The 22,113-nt window shown below is 44.0% G+C and overlaps 1 protein-coding gene across 1 annotated transcript; it reads right to left on the bottom strand.

The window, feature by feature from the left end:
• Window positions 1–2,084: 2,084 nt before the first annotated feature.
• Window positions 2,085–13,418, bottom strand: PRSS23 (serine protease 23). The gene is made up of 2 exons (XM_039254346.1): window positions 13,275–13,418; window positions 2,085–5,700 (listed from the first exon to the last, which is right to left on the bottom strand). The coding sequence occupies exon 2, from the start codon at window positions 5,685–5,687 to the stop codon at window positions 4,554–4,556; it is 1,134 nt and encodes a 377-aa protein (XP_039110277.1). The 5' UTR covers window positions 5,688–5,700; window positions 13,275–13,418; the 3' UTR covers window positions 2,085–4,553.
• Window positions 13,419–22,113: the final 8,695 nt, after the last annotated feature.

The raw sequence follows: 22,113 nt of genomic DNA, 5'->3' as shown, positions 1-22,113 counted from the left end.
TGAGACCTTTTAATATCCACTCTCTCAGCAACTTTCAAATATGCAATACAGATTTTTAATTATGGCCACCATGCTGTAAGTATGTCCCCGTGACTTACTTATTTTATAGCTTGCACTTTGTACTCTTGAATCTCTTTCACTCTTTTCACCTCTCGAACAGACTAAATTTGCTCCTGCTAGGGACCCTCGCACTCCAGCTCCCTCAGCCTGGAACATTCTGGTAAGTCTGCCCCAACAGCAGGAGGCAGAAGGTTGTATCACCAGAGGTAAGAGCTAAGGAGGATGGAAGAGCTGGTGTTACCTGAAAAGCAGCAACCACTGAAGAGAGGACACAGATGTTTGCCCTTTCCCTCTTCCTCTGTTCCACCCCAACCCACTGAGGGAGCTGGACCTAGAAGAGAGAGGATCTTTGAATCAGAGAGGGGGGTTTTCAGCCTTAAACTGAACTGCACTGAGATTTATTCACCAAAAGGAACCTGGCAACTATGGAATCAGTTTGCCCAACTCCAAGGCCATCATGTTCCCACACCAGTCTGCTGTTTTAGCTCTTACCCTTGTTTGTTCTTATCCTGGAAGCTGGTTTCTTTCCTTCTCTGGGCCAAAAGCAGACTAAAAACAGAGGTGTTATCTGAAATGGCCCATGTTTACCACCTAGCTACTCTAGACACCACCTCATCTAAAGGGTTTTTTTTTTTTTTAATGTTTATGTATTTTTGAGAGAGACAGAACATGAGCGGGGGGGGGGGGGGGGCAGAGAGAAAGGGAGACACAGAATCTGAGGCAAGCTCCAGGCCGTCAGCACAGAGCCTGATCCAGGGCTTGAACTCATGAACCGCAAAATCATGACCTGGGCTGAAGTCAGACATGTAACCGACTGAGCCACCCAGGGGCCCCCGAAGGATTTTTAAATGCTGTTCCCCTATTGGAGGCCCTGGGAGTGCTGATCCAGGAAAGAAGGCACGAAGTAGGAACCGCAGCAGAAGCAGTGATGAGACACGTGCGAGCGGCAGCCCCAGCCCCCCCGAGATTACCGAGGATGGCACTCCTTCCATACAGAGCTTTGAAGGGCTTACCAGTCAGAGTGAGCAGACACGGTGGACTTCCCAGGACAGATCTGGTGAACCCCTGCTGCCCTAGCCTCATTATTCACAGAATTCCTTTTCAGTCACCGAAGAGCTCCATTCTGGATGAAAAACTAAATGGCCACTTTACCAAATAGTCATAGAAATCAGTTGACATAGGCAACTTCAAGGCATCCTTGAGCTGGTTCATGGCAAGGACTAAGAGAAGCGCCGGGCATGACAAGGAGAACTCAGACCAATCAAAGAGGAGAGCCGGGTCAGCGCAGGGCCCGTGGCAGCGCTTACAGAGGCACTCAGAACCCCGCATTCCCACCCCGGTCACCCTGGATGGCTGCCCTTTGCCCTTCAGTAGCACACGGTAGATACAAGAGAAGCTGTTCATTCCAGCCAGGAGCTTGGTGTCCTCAACAAGTTCTGGACCAAAGACTCCGGTAGGCATTGGAGAGCCAGCACTACCTTAAATACTGACCCAGGTGTCAGTGGGGGCTTGTCCCCGTACTGAGTAGGTAGACGGAGTCACATAAAAAGAAGACCATGATCTTGATGTTCCAACTTACTTCCCAGTTTTTTTAAATTCATTTTTGGCTCCCCCCGCCAAAATAAAGAAAAATACATAAACCACCCTACTACTTTACCTCTTTATTTCTCTACCTCTTTAGCCCTATTTTTTCCCATTTTGGGTGGGGGGACTAGCTTCTTTCTAAAATTCAAAATTCTGAATAAAGTCTATGGGGAAAAAAGTGTCTCAACTTCTGCTACTACTTTCTGACTCTCAGCGACAAGTGATTTACAACTTTATCGTCTCCCACTTTACCCTCAGGACATTTCCGAATCTGGATACAGGGTTCTGGTTAAACACCCAAACACACCAATACCTGAAGCCTCTAGGGGCTCGTCAGACTTTCCACACCATCACCTTGACCGAGGGCTGTTACAGCGATCCCCAAAACGTATTTATTAGAACACTGGATTTGACATGGGCATCATATGAGAAAGCTAGTGTTGAGTGATCGAAGATCTTTATTGAAATGTAGATTTTAAAACATTAACAGGTCTCTCTTTACTACAGGACTTAGAGTGTTCAAAGTGCAAACAGGCAATGGAATCCCTGATAAGGAGACATCTCGCTCCTCTTTGATGATGGTGCCCTTTCTGTTCTTGGTAGGAAATCTGGAGGGATGAGTTTTTATGGCACACACTTTAGGAATGTGGTTCTACTAGTCTCACTGGGAATATACCCTTACAATGTATAACTAATACAGGTAAAACACTAATTATATTAGTAATATCGTGAGAGTCCTTTCTTCATCTTTTATTTCAAATCACACAACAGTTTAATACCATGCTTACCACTGAAAAGATGGACGTGTTGGAATATTTTATCCATGAGTTATGTTGTACAGACATGTGGGTCCTATTCTTTAGTAAATTATACCTGTTTGTGAACTAAACATGGATATTATTTTGACTTTGTGCCATTACTTACCCTTGCTGAGGGAAGTTCCAATTTTGCAAAAAATCAAACTCAAGAAATGAGGTGCTTTACAAAAATAGCATCTTTTTTTAAAATTACTTCTGTCTAGGTGTTCAGTGAACTTCTTTTCACACCAAGCAAAAGCAAAAAACTACCCCCACCACCACCACCAAATACCAAACACAGGGATACAGACTATCTTCTTCCTCAGGCTAGATTCCTGCTAAATTGCAAAGCAAATTGTGCTGGAGCTCATAAAATCCTGGCAGGTCCTATATCTCTTTGCTACGCATAGTATTTCTTTGGTGATTTGAAGAAAGCACTACGGGTGTACATTTCTTCAACATCTTTTCAGGATTATTCTCCCAAAAAGCTTGAGAAACGCAAGCTAAAAGCCACACAGAGAAGGTTTAAGCATCAGTGCCATATCTGAATGTCCTCGCAAAGCAGTCACAAGCCAGACTGTCACCTAAGGCACAAGCCCAGCAAACATCTGCCCTATAAACCATTTGCTTTTTTCTCCTCCACTGATACATTTAGAAAGATGTGCTCAGGCTGTGATGCATAAAATGAAAAGATAAAATAAGTCAAATTCTTTGCTTCAGAAATTGTGATTATCATATTGATAAGACATGCATAAAGACATTTACTGGAACGTGATTTTGATCTGCTTCTCATTCTCCCAATTTCCATTTTCGCTACTGTACTTGATTATATATGTGCCTGTAGCCTAATGCATCCCAGTCAGAGGCCCTTTTAAAGCTATTGGGAAAATGTCCCCCTGGATATTCTTAAAGCGCCATCCAAATATTTTTACTATAAAACAAGTAAAGTAAAAGAGGAAAGCTTCCAAACTGCACAAGTAGATAGCTCCCTGGAAGCTCACTGAAAACTATGTAGAATAATTTTGATTAGGTTGTAGGACCGTGCCAGGCTCCAAACAAGTGGTTATTCTGTTGTGACGTCTGCCAAGCAATGCGTCCATTGTTCTCTGGAATTCACTTCATTTTAAATCACTCCATCCCTATGATAAAACATGAGATGTGCCATACTCCAGGGCTAAAATGAAATGATTGTTTCGGTGTGACCACAACTGTTAGCTGGGAAGTGATACAGCCTGTTCTAATTAGGCCCCGATTATTGTCTTCTGGAAAACAGCTAGTTCAGAAATGTGAGTAAAATCCTGTTAAATGGAAGGCTTGGCATCAACGATCCTGCCTACTCTGGCGTGTCGCAAAGCTGACTGGGCCACGCCGCGAGGCTTCCCCAACAGCAGAGCAACAGTCTTGGGGAGAGAAACCATTTCAACCCTGAAAGCAGCTGGGGACACTGACATACTATAAGATAGAGTTCAAGACGTGTACCAATGTAGGTAACAAATTATTTTACTGGTCAAGGACTGCTGTGTAAATGCCTCCAAATCCAAAAATAGCACACCTGCTTAAGAACTATCATGAAATTTCCCAAGAGTTGTATGTGGTGGGAATACTGCCATGTGAAAACATTGATGATTAGGCATTTAGAAAAACAAAACAAAACACCAAGATGAATCTCAGGAAAAAATACACATATATACACACATAAGAATTTAAGAATTTATGTCTCCCGTATGCCACGTATTTAATATAAACCTTTGAAACAAGTTCAGATGAAATAAAATCAAAGTTCTCAGAAAGTGAAAGATTAACTTAATTGCTAAATAGTCCCTATCATCCCAAACATCAGCATGTTTTTTTTTTTTTACTTCTATGCAAAAGAATGCCTTTAACCTGTTTAAATGCTATATGATACACAAACCGATTTTCAAATAATAAAGCCAGTCATCTTGCAATTTAAAAAAATTAGGTAAAAGATATTATGACACATTATACACACCGCGTGCGCGCGCGCGCGCGCACACACACACACACACACACACACACACCAATGACAAAATCTGGCCTCTCCTAAAGTAAGTACATGAAGACCATTAAGTGCCACCAGGAAGGAACACTGGGTCACCCCTCCCTACAATCAAGGTAGTTTCCTTTAATCCAATAGCAAATCTGGGCATATTTGAGAGGGGTGATTCGAACAGCCACGTTGAAATCCTGTGGAGAACCATTCATGTCTACCCACTGGTGCCCCGAAAAGATGCCAATAATTTTTCGCTCCCACTTCTGCTGCTGTCTCTTCCACATCCTCACATAGACCCCGGACCCGCTGGCCCCGGGCTGGGCATCACACTGCTGGTAGAGCAGGTCGTAGGTCTCATCTTTGACATCACAAAAGCGGTACACCAAATTGCCTGGTCGATCGTTGTCATAACCAGAGAAGTGGATTCTGCCTCCTGGCAGCTGCTTGGCAGGAGGGCTCACCCCAATCTTCATGAACTTTCTCTTGTGGGGTTTTTTCAGTTCTAGGAGGGCATAGTCATAATCCATGCCAATGTCGTTGGCATTGCCTTTGATCCAGCCCTTCGGCACATGGGTGCGTTTCACCCGGATCCACTGAAACTTCATCTTCTCTGGTATGGCTGAGCTCGAGTCGTTGGCCCCTCGGCCTCCATCTTTAAACTTGGGCTTCAGGAAGCCCACTCGAAGTTTCTGGGTTCCTTTCACATAGGTTTTCCCATCATGTATGCAATGGGCAGCTGTGAGCACATGCTTCTCTGCCACCAGGGTGCCCGTACAGCCTGTAGACAACTTCACTGATGTTGAGAAGGGGTAGTTGAGCAAGAAGTCCTTTCCAAAAATGCTGAATCTGCTGTCATAGCCATAAATCTGCCGCTTCCTCCGAGACTTTCCTGAAGACTCTTGTCCCCCGCCACTGCTGAGGACATAAATGCCCACCTGCGTCTCGGTGCGGCTGCCATTGGCATAGAGCGTCTCATAAGACAGGTACTGCTTGGCCTCTTCATACGTGGGCAGTGGGGTTCCCTTGTGACACTGGGGTCCACATGAGGAGGACACTTCCAACTTGGCTTCAGCCCCAAAGTCTGGCTTGCCTAAGTTGAGGGTGGACTGGGGCAAGACCACAGGGAGGCGGTAGGCAGGCCAAGTGGGTTTCCAGTGGACACCATAGGGGCTCACCTGCCCCACAGCACAGAGGAGGAGGAGGAGGAGGAAGAGGAGCCCTGGAATCCCCGTCATGCTGAGCACCACTCTGTAGGAACAAAGATAAGCAGGTCAGGAGGGCAAGGGGCACCGGCTGACTGAGGAAACAGCCCAGCAGCATGCCTGTCATTGTTTCTAAGTCTGTGAACCGTCCTCAGGAATCAGGGTGTGGAGAGGAATCCCTACATAATGGTCTCACTTACAATACAAAGGCTTGACCTGGGAACTTTTTTCCGAGCTCAAAATGAATGGGTGTTCATTCCTTTCTGCGTTGAAGATGCCCCCAGTGATGGCCCACTGCGAGGCGGAGTGCAAACGGTCATTTATCTCCAGATGAGCTGCTTGAGCAGCCCGGTTTCTCTGTCATTTCGAACCCTCTTTGTGCTGGATTCTAAATGCCTGCCCTTTCCCACCTTTCTGATCCACCTGCCTTTCTTTCCTTCTTTCTGCTCATTCTCAGTACAGCATGTGCTTGGAAAATCCTCAGGGCAACTTGTTCATGTAAATTTAAATTACGCAGCTGACTGAGTGAGCCGGGCATTAAGGAGGGATATAGCTCCGCAGCATTACACTTACTGGGATTTCTCTCACTTCTAAATGCTGAGTGGTTCCAAAGAGGACAAGACACTTTTTTTCCTATGAATTTAAAACAAACTGAACTATTATAAATTTAGTTCCAGAGCAGCCAGGTCTCTAACAAACAAGCTATGCCTCCCTCCTTTGGATTTGGTTGTATACTATCACCATTTCTGTCAAAGATCTGAAGCTCTAATATTGCCTCCGGTATCACGTTGTGAGCTTTACTGCTGGTTACTTTTCGGGTGTTTGTACCTATGTTCCTGGCTCATCCGAATGGCTTGAATTTGGGCTTCTGCTAGGGCTCGACAAAAATTTATTGAGCAAGCTTATTGAATAGATACTTGTATCAATGGAGGAGTGAATGAATTAATGTGGTTAAAAAACCGCACAGTTTTGAATGATGCACACTGAGTGCTAAGGACAGAAATGGATATGGATGATGTGGTAGCTCAGGGAAAGGGCACGAAATCCAGGCATGGGGAGTTACAAGAACAGGGGAGCCATTCCAGGGGAGGTGATGCTGGAGACGGGTGTTGAATATAAAGAGAAGTAGAATAACATAAGGCAGAGTGAAGGGGACACTTAGAGAGATGGGACAATAGTATGCAAGGACACAGACATGCAACAGTGCAAGTCATTTCAGACGTTTATTATATTTAGCTCAGCAAGGGTGGGAGAGAGGCGGTGGTGGGCAGCAGACAAGAGCCTACTGTGCATGGCTCTGTATACTAAATGAAGAAGCTTGGATTTTATCCTGACATGTATGTTGAAAGATCTGGATCAACCATCCCACAAGAAAAAAGAATAAAAAACAAGATTGGGAGTACTTTCATAAATATTCAAGCACCGGCTGACTCTGACTAGCTGTAAATCTTCTGTTCAGGAGAAGTTGATGGAGCTGGTGGAGCAACTCATTCACAGTGAAGCAGTCCGAAAAGACAGACAGGCAGGGCTTAGGTCTCAGAGGCTTTGTTACCTAGCAGCAGTGAGGAAGAACTCATTTCCTCATTCCCCTTCTCTTCCTCTTTGAGGGTAAGACCTGCCCGCAACTTTTGGGTGACTTTTGCTTCCTTTTACATAAAACTGTAAAATCCCATTGATCTGATCTAGGCCAGGTGAGCATGCCAATCCACACTCCCAATATCCACAATCAACATCACTAAGAAGCGTGCTTGACCCATACACCGCTGAGACCTTTCTGCTTGATTCTTTCTTACTGATTCCACTTCTGTCAGAGAAAACAGGAATGAGCTCCTGGAAAAGGCAATTCCTTGGGACTTCCTGATTGTTTCAAATTGTTTCTTTCTCTTTTTCCAAATAGGAAGAGTCCCTAGGCCCTTCTGTGGGGAGGAAATACATCTACTTCTTTCTCTAAATCCTTGAAACCATAGGGCACATTGTATGTGCATACACATGTCTGCATGTACTTGTTGGTGTGGGGGAGAAGGGGTGGATACTATCCTGACTAAAGGCTCTAAGTAGATGAGAGAGGGGATGCTAATGCTAGAAAAGCCCTCCTCCCCAGTGGGAGGTGTGGTGACGGCAACCCTTTCAGGAGATGGCTCTGTGACTGATTATTTCCAAAATCCTGGCTGGGGACCCGGTCTTTAACATATCTAGGTCCTGGACAGCCTTTCCTCCACGTAAGCTGCTGTCCAGGTGACTAAATGCCGCCCACACCAGAATCCTGCCAAGTGTGATATATACTAGGAGTGCCGGTCTTGGACCCCCACATGCCATCTCTTCCCCCTTTGACTAACGTGCAGAATGCTGGTGCCTGCTGACATTGAGCAGCAGATGGGCTGGTCTCATACGCTCATCATCTAGAGCCTGCATCTTCAAATCTCAGTCAGAAACGTATGTGTTAACTGGATCCTGAGACTGCAGAGTCTGGATTATCTACCGCAGCAAAACTGCTCCAGCCCCATCCGTCTTCAACCCAACATTGAAACAGTCCACTGGCAAGGGTGTCAGGGAAGTGAATGGCAGCAAAGAGTTCTGAAACTAGTTCAAACACACTTTATAATCAAATATTTATTTGATTATAAATAAATCTTAGTGAATTATCCACCTCTTAGGCAGAATTAGCTCTAATTTCACTTTTCTAAGTGCTTTGCCTATATAGCAAGCCTGTTTAAAAACTACTTTCAGAGTCCTTGAAGCATGTTTCATTTCACGTGATATCATGGCCTTTTTTCTTCTTCTTCTTCTTCTTTTAATGTCTGTCTTTCAAACAGGAAAAAAAATGTTTTGGAACCTAATGGGTCTGGAAAAATGGAGACAAGTCTTTTCCTGGGTGTGAGGGCTGGGCAGTCAGCTGGGCTCTCTTACCAGTCACAACTTCAGTGCAGCCTCTCAACACACAGGATCGAATGTGTTCCTCAGAGAGATGAGTGACAACTGTGCAAAGAACTTGTGGGGTCATTTACAAATCACAGAGGGCTGGGAGAGAATGCTAAATAGTCTGCTGCAGGTTATTATTAGGGTATGAATATTCTCTATCAAATATTTATATTCTAGGTAGATGGGCTGCTTGGGTGGCTGCTGGTTAAGCAATGGAATCTCAGTTTCGGCTTAGGTCACGAACTCACAGTGCAAAGGTTTGAGCCCCGGGTGGGACTCTGCCACAGAGCCTGCTTGGGATTCTGTCTCTCCCTCTTCCCTGCCCATGCCGTCTCTGTCTCTCTCAAAATAAATAAATAAACTTACAAAATATTCTAGGGAGAATGAATATCCAATATTCATTAAATAATATTACTAATTCAGAGTCCTTACAACTTAAATTCTGATCATTTAGCCAGTGAAGAAGTCAGCCATCTCTAAGTAAAGGATTACTAAACCAACAGCGTAGGTTGAAGATTTAATCTTTTAAAAATAAACTTTTTAGGTACCTCAAAAACACTAATTTCTAGTAGTCTGAAACACTGTCTCTAATTTCCCTATATTATTGCTTAAATTTATCAACTTTTGTGATAAGACCTTGTTCTGATGTTTCAGATCTTTATTAAATTTTCTTTGTAACTCAGAAAACTACAAAACTGCATTAAAAAGACTTTAATACAGATGTAGAAATTAATGCAGACTAATGCAGGGCAAATTATTTCAAACTGATTAAGTTTTAAATTGTAATGAAGTATTATATAAGTTTCAGGTGTGCAATAATAATGGTATTTAAATAACTGATTGTAAATTGGGAAATAAAGTTATCCGTTCTCAGGCTCCCTAATGGGTTTAAACTGACATCTATACTAAAGGTTATGAACTTTATAAACTGCTCCCCCCCCCTTATCAAATGGGTGTTTAGGGTCGTTTAGAAACTATTCTGAATAGCAACCTGAACTGGATGATCTCTTTAGTCTTTTTAGCACTCGTCATTTCAGGCCCAGGATTCTCTAATTTTTTAATTTTCCAGGGTCACAGAAGTCCAGGGCAAGCACCATGTTGTATACAAACAGGGTCTGCACCATCATTTACTGCTCAGGAGCTTACACTCACACAGTTAAGGAGGAAGGAGGCAGAGGGGGAAAAAGGAAAATGTATCTTGTTAATCTCTTGCCTATATGGAAGACCAGATTTCCCTCATCAGTTGGCCAAGAAAACAAAGGCCTCCAGCAGAGGGCAGCTTTCGAGAATGGAGTAGAAGAATGGATGGGTGTGCTGGCTTAGAAAAGGGTGAGGGGGAAACCTCACCCACCAAGGCCCTTTCCCTAGGCATTCACACCCTACCCTGGCCCCTTTCCCGTTATTAACAAACCAATGGAAACCGTGATGCTTAAAAATTAGGTTGGTGGCTTTGCATTAATTTCTCAACTCACCCGATAATAATTTTCTGAATAATTTCCTAGGGGAAAATTATTGTTTGCATTTTTATAAACTCAAATCAAGCCTGCACTATGCCCCTTTAAGTTTATTTCAATAAACACTCTAGGATGGAAACAGATATAATAAAAACATTCATATCTTGGGGCACCTGGGTGGCTCAGTGGGTTAAGCTTATGACTCTTGGCTTTAGCTCAGGTCATGATCCCAGGGGTTCTGGGATCCAGTCGGGCTGAGCATGGAGCCTGCTTGGGATTCTCTCTCTCCCTTCCTCTCTTCCCGTCCCCCATCCCTGGTGCTTGCTCTCTCGCCCACAAACTCTCTCTCAAATAAATAAATAAACATTAATAATCTCATTATTGGAAAGGTAACTGATGGATTACGTAACTTGAAATTCTCTCTTGCCTTCGCCAATGAATTACTTTTTCCAAATAAAACGGACAGAAATATGCGTACTTGAAAAAAAAAAAAAGAATGAAGATTTCCATATGAAGAAAATCCAGATGAAGAAAATTCAGGCCTACAACATTTCATATCTAGAAATAAGCCTTTCTGGCTAAAGATTCCTTATATATCATTATCTTTTTTAAATAAAAAAAAAGTATTTGTTTGAGGTATGCTTCACACCCAGTGTGGAGCCCAATGGAGGGCTTGAACTCACAACCCTGAGATCAAGAGTCAGATGCTTAACCACCTGAGCCACCCGGGTGCCCCTATCTTTCAAAGTTCTCAGCTAAGTATCCTCATGTATCACTTCTCCTGAATGACACAGCATGATGCAAAGTTAAGGTGAGTATTTTCTCGCCATGTTTAATAATACAGAAACTATTCCAACTCTGTATATCTGCTGCATAAGAGTTACACAGTCCATGTTTTTTCACTTAGGAGGAGCCACTGTCCTGCCATCCACGGTCTACAAATATTTATAGTTTATGAGGATGCTGCTGCTTCATGGTCCACTAATCATCTTATGGTGAGGGGACCTTGCACATCATCAGAGATGACAAACAACGACGATCTGCCTGGACACCAGACACTGGAACTGCTTGCTCTGTCCTAGACCTGCACCTTAGTCTTCAAAACTGCAACAACACAGGTCTCCTCAAGAGGGCAAGTTGGGGGAAGGACTTAATTCCTACAGCAAACAAGTGCTGGGCGAAAAAAACAATCTAATCCTCAGGACATACATTCTCTATTGTACAACAGATGAATTCCTGTGACCACTATAAACAGTAATGTCGAAACGAACAGTGGGAAAATCTGTAGAGATAAAAGTTTTGGACACCATCTGGAAGGATAACAAAGGGTTTTCCATGGAATCTGTGGCCAGGAATACTGAACAGTGAAACCATGCTAATTCCTAAAGCAAATACCTAAAAATGAACAAAGCTCTGTGAACCCTCTGTAGCCAAGCTTGCTCTCATTTTCCTGAGTCACAGAACCTGTTAAAGGAAAACAGACCTAATCACATACTGGTTTAAGAATTATAGCCTGTACAGGAAAGAAATGCAGGGCGTTTACAAGCCCAGCCACCCTAAACATAATCTTGTGGTCAAACAAAGTTTAACTTTTTCTCAGATTTTAAGCAAAATGAACTACCCTGGTAGGCTTGGGACAAACCTGGTGACAGAAGAAGAACAGGGTGTATAAAACTCAGTGGTGAGACCAAGAGACATGAATTCTCCAGAGTTTGGGGGAGTTATGCTTGAATAAAACCCAGTGGACTGAATCCTAAGGGATCAATGAGAAGAAATACACAGGAGAACCTGAGACTACTAAACACTGCAGATGAGCACCAGTAATGTTCTCAGACCCACTATGGGCACTTTGGCACTTAAACCACAGACAGAAAAGTGCACCCATATCCACCATCTAACTGAATAAGTTGTCAGTGTTGGGAAAAACAGGATCCCTATTAGTTACCTAGGAAGAATGCTTCCTTCTCAGTTCAGGCACAGGAACGCATGACAAGTTATCTCCTGACTATTTGAAGTGGGCAAAACACAGGTGAAACAAGTTACTCAAATGCAGACGGTATGCCTAGAACCAAACTTTTCCAAGTAAACACAGTGGCTTTTGTAGCATTTCCTAAATTCCTTCACCCCACTCCACCTCCAATCCACTCCTCTCACACTTGTGGAGAGACCCAGTCCTACTGCCTATTTTAAAGCTCTTGGGCACCAGTAGGATCCTGAATCAAGTGCAGTTAATATCCTCATTAAGTGGCATTACGCTTTTGGCCACAGCTGACTTCAAACTATAAATTCAACCCCTTCCTGCAAGGCCACATGAAGATGACTCTGGCACTGGCCTATCTGCTCCCACAAGAGCACGCAGGGACTCCTTACGTTCCGTTTCTGGGGCTGAGGGAAGCCAGCCCAACCCAACACTGATCCTGAATAACCTGGAGCTTTCCATCAGCCACGGACTGTTTCTTTTTCTGAAGTCTCCGTGGGTGTCGCCCAAAGGACAATAAAACACCCAGGATTTTTATCAGCTGCTTTTTCATGAGACGTTGGAAAGCAACCCTAATGTGTATTCCCGAGGTTTTCCTTCATCGAGATAATTATTCTCCCTCCTCATTTAAAACAATTTTTAAACTTTTATTTAAAGGTTAACTCGGGATGAATGTCCAAAGGCTGTAGAAGAAACATTTGCTTCCAACAACGATGATAGTTCACAGTTTACAAGGAAGCACAGGGTCACCACCTAAGGCTCCAGAGAAAAGATCCTATCCTATTCCCCAACCTGTGTTTGCTTGCCTTTTCCTTGCTGGTTAGGATGTGTTCACCATCACGTGCCCGGAGTTAAAATTAATGCTCAGACCATGCTGCAATACGCACAGAGGCAAAACTCAAGGAAAACAAGCGGCGGTGGTGGGTGCGGGGGCTGTCATCGCCCAGCGGGACGAGAGCCTGCCCAGAGCCGGCTCCCTCTCACCTCCCACCCAGCATCCAAGACAGCACTTTCAAATCCGTCCCTCCCACCCGCTGCACGGCGACACTGCGTGAATGCTAGCGCCCCGCAGCGCCCGAGTCTCCGCGGAGCTCCTCCCGGCCGCGGTCCCAGCCCTCCAACCCCGGGGGCGGCCCGGCGGGATCTCCGGCGCCCCCCGCAGCCCGCAAGTCACCCCACGCCGCGCGCGCCGGCCCTTTGTCCCGCTGCTCTGGGCGCCGCGCTCCCCGCGGGTTCCGGCGGTGCCCCCCAGCCCGCGCCCGCACTCACCCGCGCCGAGCAGCCCGCCGGGTCCGCGGCTCGCCGTGCGGCTCAAACAGGTGTGGGCGCCGGGAGGGCGCGTGCGGCTCCCATGCCTGCCCCGCGGCGCGACCGAGTGCGAGCTGGCGGGCGGGCGAGCGGCGCCGGCAGCGGCCGGGTCCGCCCCCCGCGCCTCCCGAGGCCTGCCCGCCCCGCCTCCGGCCTCGGGGAAGCCGCGCGGCCGCCGCCCACCCCCACCCCCCACCCCCGCCCCCGGCCCCGGCCCCGCCCCCGAGCAGGGGCCGCCGTCCGGTCCGCGCAGGTGGGCCCCGGCGGTGCGGCGGCTCCCGCGGGTCCCTGCGGCTCCGCGCCAGTCTCGCGGAGGAGGGCCCGCCCGGCGCTGGAGCCGCGCGCCTTCACCCTTCCGACACCGCGCACCCCCGGGGCTCGGGCACAGCCTCCGGCGCGAGCCTCCCGCTTTCGCCGCCTGCACTCAGCTGCCCGCTCGCGAAGACCGGGTACCTCCCAAAGTGGTCCCCCAGCACCCTCAGCCTGAGGACGCGGGCTACACCTGGGGCATGGGGAGGCCCTCGGCAAATAGAGGAATTGCGGGAAATCTGGGCACTTGAGTTTTTAGAGGATGACCGAGTTCCTGCCCCCTTCACGCAGTTTCTCAGGTGCCGCCGAGGAACAGAGCTGCGTCTCGGTGGCAGGACCGACAATGCTTGGCATCCCTTTCGCCACTCGGTGGGTGCGTGGGGCCCGGAGCACAGCAGGGCTTGGCGTCTTCTGAGTGGCGGGCGGGCTGGTGAGCCCACCGCCTCAGCTTTCCATAGGGGCACCAGCTGGTGGAGCCACCTCCTCGCCCAGCGGGCCTGCTTCCTTGAGTCACCACTATGAGCCCACAGTTCCGGGCCTCCCGCAGCCAGACCGGTGGCCGCTCCATTTAGGAGCCTAGGGCTAAAGCTTCCTCTTCTCTCCCAAGTACATCAGTATTTAATAGAGATGACGGTTTACCGAGTGCCTTCTATGAACCAGCTTTACAGATAAACCGTTGCAGAGAAGTTGCAGATAACCACTTTTACAGACAAGAACATGAAGGTTACAGAGTCTTAACGACCTGCCCAGTGCACGGAGGCCACATTTTTCCATTCAGGCCTCTTAGCTGTCCTTTCTCCTATCACAGCCCAAGCTCTCAGAAAGGGAGGGCCTAACATACTTTTTCACACCAGGGTGTTAATGATACATCGAATGTATTTGTGTTTGCAATTTTTTTAAACTTTTTAATGCTTTATTTATTTCCGAGAGAGAGACAGCGTGAGCAGGGGAGAGTCAGAGAGAGAGGGAGATACAGAATCCGAAACAGGCTCCATGCTCTGAGCTGGCTGTCAGCGCAGAGCCCACGCGGGGCTCGAACCCACGAACCGTGAGATCATGACCTGAGCCAAAGTCAGCTACTTAAGTGACTGAGCCACCCAGGCGCCCCTGTGTTTGCAATTTTAAATGGGAAAGCTCCAACAAGTGCTATTGTGTTTCTCAGACGTGAGAGAAACATACCATGTCCTCCGCTATTTTAAGGACAAAATGTTCCCAGATCTCCCCAGTATTGGCTTAGTTTCTTTTCTAATGTTACCTATATAAACATTAAACCGGATATACTTTTATGTTACAGCTTATGAACAATTCTGGAATAAAGCCAAAACAAGTTTATAAATTAAATATGAAATCCCCTCCCAGAACAATAACATTAAATTGGTAATGTTTACTCAGCTACTACCAGCATCATGTGGTACTGACAGCCCAGGTATGGGTACATTGAGTTGTGTGTGGCTCTATCAGTTCTCTGGTGTGTCATGTGCCCGATATTGACACGATTTTCTGACATATTTCCTCAGTTCCAGCAACCACATCTCTGTTCCCACCCTTCGTCATTGTATGTAACATTGGCTTTCACTTGACTCTAATACACGGTTTAGAGGTTACTTTGTGCTGTTGCTTTATTAGCATAACGGATAAAGTTGTAACTCTTGGCCCCAAGGAGTAGCACACATAGACTTTGAAACCGTAAGACAGTTCTTGGTATTAGATCATTATCCCAATGATCCAGAATGTGTTTATTTTCATTTTATATGAAAACTATGGAAAGTGCTCATTATGGATCTCCAAGGGTCCGTAGCTCCCAATCGGAGACACTGCATTAAAAATGAAATACTTTCCTTAATAGAGGAGCTGGGGTTGGAACTGGAAGGAAGAAAGGAGAGACTTCTCAAGCATGCTTGAGTTTCATTAGTTTTACTCCAATTAAACAAATTTTTATCGAGTACCTATTTCATGCAGAGCATAGTGGTAAACGCCAAATTAAAAAGAGAGCTACAGGAAGACAGAACAGCCGCATAATGAAGAGCACACCAGAGGTATTCAACTGCAGGAGTACTATTCTGGGCTCTGCCACTTCCTGGCTGTGTGGCTTCTGGCTTAACCTTTTTGTGCCTCAGTTTCCTCCTCTGTAAAATGGAGACTACCTCATAGGGTAGTTTTAAGAATTGAGTGAATTAAAACACATAAACTGCTTAGCATACTGCCTGACACATAGTAAGCCCTTAATAAATATTAGCCAGTGTTACATCTGTTATGTGAAAAGAACCTGCCTTAGCTCTGGTTTGGAACAGGCTCTTTTAACACAACCTCAACCCACATTGGTTGCTCCTTTGTCCTGGCAGTTATTGTAACTAATCTGGGGAGATAGGATGGTAGAAAATAAGATAATTATTCTCATCGTCCAGAGAGAGAAACTGAGGCACAGAAGGACCCAAGAGCACATCCCTTCTGTATCTCCACTCCCACAGCCAGTCTCAGGTCTAATGCTCCCGACCCAAAGAAGCTCCAACTGCAGATGACCCACAGGAAGTCAGGGCCTGAACAAGCATCACCCACTGTGCTGTTTCCTGAGAGTGCCAATAGTGAAAGGAGGGGATACTACATGCCTCCTAGATTATCATGGCAATATTCGCAAGAGCACCAGCAACAGGTCTGTAGAGTACTTTGGCCTCCAAGACACGCGTCTTGTGTAAATAGCAGATGTCTCACGCTGAGCCTAGATATTTGCTTTTCTTTATGTATTTGCCCCACTCTCCAGCCCCTAAAACAAAAATGAAACTAGAAAATCCAAAGCCCTCACTTCATTTTAAGAACTCAGTTCAAATCCATGATTATCATTCTCAAATACTTTTCATGTGCATAGCAACTCAAGTGTTACAAATGCATTCAAGGCAAGGCCCCCTACATTTCCTGAGTGCCCACTCTTTGTAAAGTGACTGTGAAAGAGGGAGAGAGCAGATCTCCCTCACCCCAAAAAAGGTATGCTATCAAAATAAACAAAAAATCAGATACAGAAGCAAGCAAGATATAGGCTGTATCAGGCTCCAGCCAGAGAACAGGGAAGAGGGAATTATTAATTCCCACTCTGGCTTCCAAGAAGTGATAGAATTTGAGGTGGAGCTCAAAAGATGGAGTTCTGATGAAGGCTTTAACAAACTTTATCTCATTGAGTTCCTCCCCTGTATAAGTGAGCAAATCAATGGGTGAATGAAGGGGGCAGAACCAGCACTGAAGCGTAATAATTATAGCTCTTTCTTATTGAATGTATACTATATGCCAAATAGTGTGAAATACACTATTAAATGTAATCTTCAACAAACAGAAAAATAGATATGATTGTTCCCATTTTGCAGATGAGTAGACTGAGGTCATGAGTGATTGAGTAAGATACCCAGTTTTGTTATACTACTAAGTAACGCAGCTATGACTTCTGCCCAGTCTATCTCACTCTTTTGCCATCTTTTTCACTCATCATATTTTTTTAAGTTTAATTATCATTCTTGCTGTTAAAAAATTAGCCAAAGTCATGTCAACTTTTAGGGATAAACTTTGGGGTATTTAAAGTAGCATGTCTGGGGGTGGCACCTGGGTGACTCAGTTAGTTGATCGTCCAACATTGGCTCAGGTCATGATCTTACAGTTTTTGAGTTTGAGCCCCACATCGGACTTGCAGCTGTCAGCGTAGAGCCCACTTCGGATCTCCTGTACCTGTACCAGTCTCTGTCCCTCCCCTGCTTGTGCTCTCTCTCTCAAAAATAAATAAAACATTAAAAACATTTAAAATAACATGGTTGAAAAACTGAACTACATTTCTAATTGCCAGCATTATGCTTTGTTCATGGTAGAATCATCTTTTTTTCCCCTTCTCTTCATATCCCAATTATAAACCCTGGCCATGTTGGCTTCTGTGGTAGCAGACTGATCTCAAGGAAAGTCAAGGTCTTCTTCAAGAGAATCAAGAATCTTTGTTGCAGTTGATAAATTCTTTTCCCATGCCTGAGCTTCATAGTGCACATTCAAGCATTATATTAGCCTCCAGTCACAGACACACTTTATTGGTAGGAGGAACTGAGGCTTTGCAATACAGGGTGCCTGCCAGTAAGAATCTGGTCTCCAGTGAACCGATGGAGTCTTTTTTCATTGTATTGTGTTGCTTCCTGAACCTGCCTTTTCTTGAGCTTTACAGTAAGGAGGTTGAATCAGTTGCTGGTGTTGCTCCAGCTCTAAACATCCTTTTGATTCTGTCCTTTTGTTCCAGTTGTGAAATGACTGAGTAATGTCCTGTTAAATGGCCTTAGAGCAGCAGACTAGATGAGACTGGAAGATAATTGGAAACTTAGGATAGCAGGGAGGTGAGAGACCCAAAGCCAGCGCTAAATTGAAACTGCTAAATGCAATTCATTTTTCATGAGTCCAAGATCCATATGCAGCTTCAAAACTTTAAGTCCATTTGAAAGTTACCAATGAGGATTATTTCTAAGGAGATACATTTGCATACTTAAAATAATTTCCACGTGGTTTCTTTGGTGACAACGCGGATTTTTTCAGTGGTAGATAATACGGATCTAGAAGTTTACTCAGCTAAGTAGGGTATACATACAGCTCCAAGTAGTTAACGAAGAGAGTGGAAATGAGAAACAATACAGGAGATTGGGTAGGGGGCATTCTAAACCTGTCTGTGTGACCTTGGGTAAATCAGCTCACTTATGGGCCTTATTTGTCATTTGTACAAAGAGAGCCTAGACGACAGTCTTTGAATTTACAACACCATAATCCTCGCAGAAGGGTGATCCATGTATATCATTATCTGTGGGGTGCCCCCACCATGAGATTCCAAGGTGGCAAAGAATGTGGAACTCTAGAGTCAGACTCCCTTGGATCCACTTTAGAATTCATTTAGTCTCTGGGTGACCGTGGGCAAATATATGACTTTCCATGCCTCGTTTTTCTCAGCTGTGCACAGGGGCTAATTTAGGGCTATTGTGAGGACTCACATAATCAGTACAAAGTTACAGGGCTCAGCATAAAAGAAATTCTAAATTGGACTGCTAGTACCAATATTATTATCATAATTACTGCTACTACTAGTGTGAATGCTCGATAAATGTTTTAAAATTTGTTGAATGAATGAATAAAATTATAATATCAATGCAGAAAGTTTAATCCAGGCCTTCTAAAAAGAAATGATCTCGGGATTCCTATTGAACTACCCTCAAGTCTCCCTGTCAGAATTCTGGTCTGTAGCAAAAATGAGTTTCTTAGAATTGAATTTGGGAAAAATTGTAGGTTCAAATGAGAGCCAGGATTTGTATTTGTCTGTCTCATCTTCCCCCAATTATCTATTCCACAAACATCTATTGAACCACTAATATTGCCAGGTCTGTAGATTTGTCAGTGTTTTTAAGGGCAAAACCAGATTTTTTATCTTATGATGGTGGATTTAAAAACTTACATGGTAAAAAAAAAAAATAAAACCTACCATAAACCTATAATTAACTGTAGTTGTTTTTAAAAGTTAGCAAAAAGAGCCACTAAAAAAAAATCTTTATAGCATTTGATAAATGTATTTGTATTACATTAAAACTTTTTTAAAAATTCTGTTTTTGTTAGGTATAAATTACTCTTTTTAAAGTGTTTAGAAATATAGGGGTGCCTGGGTGGCTCAGTCAGTTATGCATCAACTTCAGCTCAGGTCATGATCTCACAGCTTGTGGGTTTGATTCCCGTGTAGGGCTCTGTGCTGACAGCTCAGAGCCTGCAGCCTCCTTCAGGCTCTATGTCTCCCTCTCTCTCTGCCCCTTCTCTGCTCACGCTCTCTCTTTCTCTCTCTCAAAAGTAAATAAACATTTAAAATAGGATTAAAAAAATAAAATGTTTAGAAATATAAGCACACTATGAATATAAATATGTGAAGGTGTAATATGTGAAAGATTACTATATAAAGTAGTCAAAGAGTTAAGTTGCCACATTGGTATACATGGTACCCTTAAAAAAGAAAAAAAAGCTGCATAGCAAAGAACAGAACAGCTTTAATCCTACTTAAAAGAATATAGTGATTTAAAATTATCAGGAAGAAAAACAGGCTTTGGCACTAGCAATTTCCTGTAAACCGTGGGCACTATTCTAAACTGGCAAATTAGAAACATTTTGAAATAACTATGTGTTTCTCATTTTCTCTGGTCAGATTCAGAAAGTCTCCAGAGGCCAGCACTGAGCTTCTCTGATGTATTCTAACTTACACACTGGACCTCATGAACAAGAACAAAAAGGAAAATAAAGGGTTTTTTCTTCCTTTAATTCAAGGAGAAGCAGCAGAGCTATTGGCCTTGAAATAGACATAAATAATCCTTTGTCATTCTCTTTACATAATTTTTACAACATTTTCCCCCAAATCTCTATAACTTTAAAAGGCATTTTGGGGTAATTCCTTTGTTTTTGTGTTTTTGTTAATCCATAAATACTGGATTTTCTCTTTTCTGTCTTATAAGGAGCAAGCTTTTAAGCGATTAAATATGGAGTCTGAATTTTTTTTAAGAGAGAGAGAGAATACACACATGCATGAGCAGGGCAAAGAGGGGCACAGAAAAGGGAGAGATAGAATCCTAAGCAGACTCCATGCTGTCAGCAGGGAGCCCAACATGGGGCTCAATCCCACAACCCCGAGATCATGACCTGAGCCAAAATCAAGAATCAGACACTTAATCAACTGAGCCACCCCAGCGCCCTGGGGTCTGGATGTTAAAATTCAATGTCTTTCAAGAATTGTCTCCTTTTCCCTCTGGCAAATTTTACTTGTCCTTCAAGCTCAAATATCAAGCTTTCTCTGAAGTCTTCTAATCCCTTCATTGCTGGATATGTAAATTCATCTTTTATTTTCTTTTAATTTTTTTTAATGTTTATTTTTGAGAGAGACAGAGCATGAGCCGGGGAGGTACAGAGAGAGACGGAGACACAGAACCCAAAGCAAGCTAGTTCCAGGTTCTGAGCTGTCAGCAAAGAGCCCGATGTGAGGCTCAAACCCACGAACGGTGAGATCGTGACCTGAGCTGAAGTCAGACACTTAACTGACTGAGCCACCCAGGTGCCCCTATAAATCCATCTTCTGTGCTTTCAGAGAATGGTATTGACATGAGGTTTAAAATTGTTAACTACAGCTGACCTTTAAACAAACACTGGTTTGAACTGTATGGGTTCACCTACGTGTAGATTTTTTTTTTCAGTAAATACAGTACAGTTCTGTGATACAACACCACATAACCCTGGCATTGTTAAGGGCCAGCTATATATATTTACATGTTCAACTTCAAGTGGTCCTGAGCTCCTTATCTGCAGGCACTCTGTCTTGTTTCTCTTTCTTGTCTGTATGGTTTTCCTTTAGAGTCTAGCAGAGAGCCTGGCTCATAGTAAGCTCAATTGATTTTTATTAATAAATAATTTAATAAATTAATAAGTGAAATTCTAATCTGCTTAAAATACCAGGTCTGAAATTATTTGGCTTGCCAGTCACTAGGAGTAGGACCCATTGTGTATAAAATTTTACAATGGGGGCTCCAATGCTTTGCAGGATATAAATCCAAATTTCTGTTTGATGCCCCTCCATAATTTTTACCTTACAGGGCATGTCAAGGTAACAAATTCAATTTCCACTTGGCCTTCTTGTTACATTTCACAACTCATGTTATGGCTACATGATGGTGTTATAGGTATCACTTGTTCATGACTTGTAACATTCCCACTGACTTTCTGCACAACCCTTTAGAATATGCTTTGAATTGTGTGAGCATTCTGATTTGGTCTGCCAAGATATCAGACAACATGTGTTTCCCGAACTCTGTGTCCTCTCTCAGTTCTGGAAGATGTTAAAATAGATTGTCCATGAAAAAAACGGTAATAGAATATACATTTTGGTCTTTCAAATGCTCTGAGAAGCCCTAGGTAGAGAAACCTGGTTAAGCTTCTTTATATCAAAGCTATCCAGTCTTATTTGACTATAGACTCTTTTTTTCAATATGGTAGAATATTTGGTGAACAGTAGAATTCTGCAGGATGCAGTTTGAGAAGTACTATGCACAAGCTTGCTCCACTGCTGGTACTGAACCCAAAATGTGGTTTGTGCTTTTTTGCATCAATACTTTTTTTTGCATTTGAAACTCTTTTCTTCATATCTCGTTGTCTCCGTTCTACGCATGAACTAAAGGCCTAACACAATGTATCATCCTCTCCAAAGTGTTTTTGTTGGCCTTTGATTTTCCCTAACACTTTTTTACAACTTTCTTATGGCTCTTTTAATTTTTTTTTCTTTTCTTATCAGTTTACCTTTCCTCTCCCCAACCACTGAATAGTTTGGGTTGGAATCTCTGGTCTGAACTTCTGCTGGATGTCTTAGTCAGAGTCCTGACAGGAAGACAATTTGTCCTTAATCAGTTCAAATGAAGAGACTTGATAAAGTGGTTATTTGAAGAGGTGAGAAAAGGGGATGAGGGAAGCAACA

Source organism: Hyaena hyaena, unplaced genomic scaffold, assembly GCF_003009895.1.
Source record: "Hyaena hyaena isolate Hyena2069 unplaced genomic scaffold, ASM300989v1 scaffold_491, whole genome shotgun sequence".
Classification (NCBI taxonomy): Eukaryota; Metazoa; Chordata; class Mammalia; order Carnivora; family Hyaenidae; genus Hyaena; species Hyaena hyaena.
Note: the sequence above shows the minus strand (reverse complement) of the source record. Positions and strands in the feature narration are given on the sequence as shown.